The sequence below is a fragment of the Pyrus communis genome, chromosome 12 (assembly GCF_041283825.1).
Source record: "Pyrus communis isolate YQ-2024b chromosome 12, ASM4128382v1, whole genome shotgun sequence".
In the NCBI taxonomy this organism is placed as follows: domain Eukaryota; kingdom Viridiplantae; phylum Streptophyta; class Magnoliopsida; order Rosales; family Rosaceae; genus Pyrus; species Pyrus communis.
This window is the reverse complement of record NC_142576.1, coordinates 7942138-7947008: the sequence shown is the minus strand read 5'-3', so window position 1 is coordinate 7947008 and position 4871 is coordinate 7942138. Positions and strand designations below refer to the sequence as shown.

General features: G+C 42.0%; 1 protein-coding gene across 1 annotated transcript; it reads right to left on the bottom strand.

Annotated features, from left to right (window-relative positions):
• Positions 1-2952: 2952 nt before the first annotated feature.
• On the bottom strand, positions 2953-3270 carry LOC137744317 (uncharacterized). Its single transcript, XM_068484156.1, has one exon. It carries the CDS (start codon positions 3268-3270, stop codon positions 2953-2955), a length of 318 nt encoding a protein of 105 aa, XP_068340257.1.
• Positions 3271-4871: the final 1601 nt, after the last annotated feature.

The window sequence follows — 4871 nt, the reverse complement described above, 5'->3', positions numbered from 1 at the left end:
GCAGTGGAAAATGTGGAAAACCAACTACGAGAGGCTTGTTTGAGCCCGTAGAGTGACTTATTGAGTCGGCATACATTATGCTCCCCCTGCCAACGAAGATCAGGATGTAACTGCATATACACTTCTTCCTTAAGATCGCCATGGAGAAAGGCATTTTGGACATCCATTTGGTGGAGAGACCAATGGCGAACAGATGCGACGGCCAGAAGGCAACGGACAGTGATAAGCTTGGCAACGAGGGCGAAGGTCATAGTGTAGTCAAGACCTTCGCGTTAGGTAAAGCCCTTAGCAACAAGGTGAGCCTTATAACGTTCGACGGAACCATCAGAGTTGTACTTAATTTTATAGACCCATTTGCAACCAATGGCTTGATGACCTGGTGGGAGACGAGTGAGAGTCCATGTGTTGTTTTGTACAAGGGCAAGAAGCTCGGATTGCATGGCAGCTTGCCACTTAGGATCACTATGAGCCTGCTCAAAAGTGGTTTGTTCGACAAGGGCAGAAATACCACAAGCAAATGAGCGATGGGATGATGAAAGGTGAGTATAAGAAACATAGTGAGATAAGGGATAGTGAGTACCTGACATGGATGAGGAGTTAGCACCAGGAGCAAGCAATTGGACATGATATAAGTGGTAGCCCTGGAGTCACACATAAGGTTTGGTGGGGCGGTGAGAGTGTCAGTTGGCAAGGGGAAGTGGGGAAGGTGGTGTCGGTGAAGTGGGAAGCATGGGATGGGATGATAGTGGAGGGTTGGGCTCGGGAATAAGTGGGTCTATGGAAGGGGTGATAGTGTGAGGTGGTATGGACATGTCAAGCTGAGGAGTTGTGGGGGTGTTGGCTTGCGACAAGGTACCAAAGGCAAGGTGCTGGGAAAATCAATGGTGGTAGTAGGAAGAGGTAAGACTAGACTATCAAGTTGGTGATCTGGTGGCTGAGAGATGAAAGGGAATTGATCTTCGTGAAAAACAACATCATGAGTAGTGGAAAATTTCTATGTGGTAAGATCATAAACACGATACCTTTTTGACCAAAAGGGTATCCAACAAAAATGCATTTTCGAGCACGAGGATCAAACTTATGTGCAAGGGTGAGATTTGTGGCATAACATAAGCAACCAAAGGCTTGAAGGTGGGTAAAATTTGGAGGTGTATGATGCAAGAGTTCGAAAGGAGTTTTGTGATGAAGAAGTGGTGTGGGTAAACGGTTAATTAAGTAGCAAGCTGTTTGAACATTCCCCCCCCCCCCCCCCCCCCAAAATGATAAAGGCAAATTGGCTTGAAATCTAAGTGCTCTCCCAACATTTAAAAGGTGGCGATGTTTCCTTTCAACGACCCCATTTTGTTGGGGAGTTGAGGGACAAGATGTGTGGAACACAATACCCTTGTTGTCAAAGAAGGGTCGTAAGGAAGTAAATTCAGCCCCATTATCTGCCCTAATGGTTTTGGTCATGCAATTAAATTATGTTTGGACCCAAGCGATAAAAAAACGTACCAACCCTTGTGTTTTAGACTTTAAGCGCATAAGGTGAATCCAAGTATAATGAGAATAATCATCAACAATGTTAAAAAATATCGAGCCCCCGAATGGGAATTAACTCGATGAGGTCCTCATATATCATAATGTATTAAATCAAAAGGTGTTGTAGATGAAATAAAACTTGATGGAAAAGATAACCGAGTTTGCTTGGTAAGAGGACAAACGTCACATGAATGGCTAGAGTCAAACATGATGGTTGGAACTTGCTTGGTCAAAACTCGAAGGGGACCGGTAGATGGATGTCCTAAGCGTTGATGCCAAAGGTTCGAATGTCGGCTTATGTTGTGAGCAAGGTGGGGGTTTTGTTCTGGCGACAAGTAATAGAGCCCATTACATCGCTTGCCCAGGCCAATCGTCCTCCTCGTATCCATGTCCTGTATCACACAAAAAGTGGGAAAGAAAATCACTATGCAGTGTAAGGACTCGGTGAGCTTGCTAACGGATAACAAATAAACTCGAAAATTAGGCACATGCAACACTTCATCAATTTTAATAAAATGAGTGACTTGGACTGAACCAACAGATTCTATAATTGCATTTCCCCCATTCGGCATTTGTACAGAATCAAATATGGACAAAGCTTTCTTATCTAGTAAGTGAGGTGACGGAGAGATGTGGTCCGTTGCCCCACAATCAATGATCCAATAGTGGGTTTGAGTTGATAAAACTTTGGACATATTAGACAGAGGTGTACCTGCGGCATTTGCAAAGTGTTGCGGGTTACCGTCAAGGTTGTTTTTCTTAAGCATCGCCATGATTTGATTGTATTCTTCAGCGGTAAATTTTGGCCCGTCACTGGTGGTTCTCTTGTGGTGCTGGTCACCAACTTTGGTGGCTTTATCATCAATTTGTACTTGGTTGGCTACATGCTTCTTCTTGTTGGGGGGTGTTACTTTCTTGCCATGGTATTTGTGCCTCGGCGGGAAGCCGTAAAAATAGAAGCAACGATCCACAGTGTGGTATTCTTGGTCATAATAGGAGCATTTAAAAGATGGGTTCCCTGAGTTTCCTCGTTGTGCAACGAGTTCCCTATTGCTTGTCACATTCATAGCATGCAAATTATTATTATTACGAGTGAGAGATACCTCCACTTGCTTCTCTTGTTGTAGGACAAGAGAGTATGTCTTCCAAGTGTCTGGAAGCGGCTGCATCAACAAGATTTGCCCACGCACTATGGCATATGATTCATTTAATCCCATAAGAAACTGCATCACCATTTCCTTCTCGTCTCATTCATTAATTTTCTTCAAGCCCCTACAAGTGCACGTTGGAGGCTCATGATAGGACGTCAATTCATCCCATAGTGCTTTCAGCTTCATGTAATAAACTGAGATCGATTGTTGCTCCTGTCTGTGTTCAACAATCTCTCTCTTAATTTGGTAAACGTGTGAATCGTTTCCCTAAGAAAAGCGATCACGGCAAATCTGCCCACACATCTGTTGTTGATGTGTAGTAAGAAACACTGCTTGCGATGTCTTCATGCACAGAGTTCAGAATCCATACGAGGACCATGTCGTTGTATCGTTGCCACAATGCAAATTGTTTGTCTATTTCAACAGGAGGGTCAATGGTTCCATCGACCAAGCCCAGTTTGTTCTTCGCGCTTAGACTGATGCATATAGCACGACTCCATGTGCTGTAGTTGTCACCTTGAAGGGTTTTGGAGACCAAAATATTCCCAGGTTGATCAAAGGGATGTAGTACGAACGGATTCAAGATGTCAGTAGCCATCTCTGTTGGTTTTGGATTGGCTGCTGATTCACTCATGGTGATACCGTCTGTTTGATGTGTGCGGAAGCGTTGGGTATTCAGAGTCACCGGAAACGGTGCTCTGATACCATGTTAAAATTATGAAGTTGCTAGGGTTTTGGTTCTTTAGGTTTTAGAACAAGCAAGTAAATAATAATAATGGTAGTTTATTCACATTCAAGTTCTACCTTACATGGACTACGTAATTTATACTACAATACAAGAGACTATTCTAGGAAGTCAACTATGAATGTTAATACAAGATTTACAAATATCAATCTACTCCTATAATCAAGGAAGGCCAGCAATCTTAGGATGCTCCAAGATATTGTCGTTTAATAAGAAAGAACAGAAAAATTGTTGAAATTGCAGTATTTCGATATGAAGAAATTTGAAGAAGAGAATTTTACATAACTAAACAAGAAGTAAATATAGTAGTCTCACTTTAACCGGAATTGATCAAGGCCACTTTCTCAATGACAATTTGATCATAGTTTAGATGGTGTTGGAGACTTGGAGCCTTGCGACTCTTGTCTCTGTTTTATGTACTAAATTGAATCGATGATCAGTCAACCACTTTGGAGACTTTCCGGTGACGGTCTTGCGCGTACGTTGCATGGAAGAAGTACTTTTTTTTTTGTTGGGGGTGTGGGGGTGTGGCGGCGGGGGAGGTGGGGTGGGGTTAGCCGTGTTTTTCTGGCTTGTAATATTTCTGCTAGTAAGCATAGCAGCAGCTGAAAATGTTAGTTTCATCTACAATGACTTCCGGTCTGCTAATCTGAGCCTAGATTGTGGATGTAAATTTCATTCTTTTTTTTATTTGACGAAAATGCAACTGTAAAATAATAACACTTTCGATTAAGGTAAAAAATCTCATGCATCCCTGATGAATTGGGAGAGGGGGTTTTGCCTGAAGAATATCCGATATTAAAGTTAGAATTCTGAAAGGAATGTATTTTGGAGTTTGTGGGTAGTCAATGACTTAGCATTTTAGTGGGATAAAAAAGGTATTTATAGGAGAGCAACCGGCCCCTTAGTTGAAGAGTGGCTGGCCATATTTGATGGTAATGGGCAAATAATTACAAGATACTATGTGAAACAATATCTTATAATTAACATGGCAATTATTTCTAATTTCAATAGCAAGTTTTGGGAGTCTGACCTTAACCGGGCCATGGAATTGATCATGGCTACTTTCTCAATTTGATCATAGTTTAGATGGTGTTGCAGAGTTGGAGTCTTGTGACTCTTGTCTTTTATGTATTAAATTGAATCGACGATCAGTCCACCACCATGAAGACATTCGAGTGACGGTCTTGTGCGTACGTTGTATGGAAGAAGTACTTTTCATCGGGGACATGGACCAGTTACCAGTGGTATAGAGCACTGGACACAAAAACGACATGTGTAATTAGAGCGACAACGAAGGTCTATCTGTCTACTGTCATCTCCCCTGCATCGATTTTGCTTTTATATACCTGTGGTAAGTCTTAAGACTCAAGTATATATGTACTGAAAGTTCAGATGACTTGACAGAGAATTAAGAATGGTAAATGAAGAAAAAGTGTGTTTTTAAATCATGG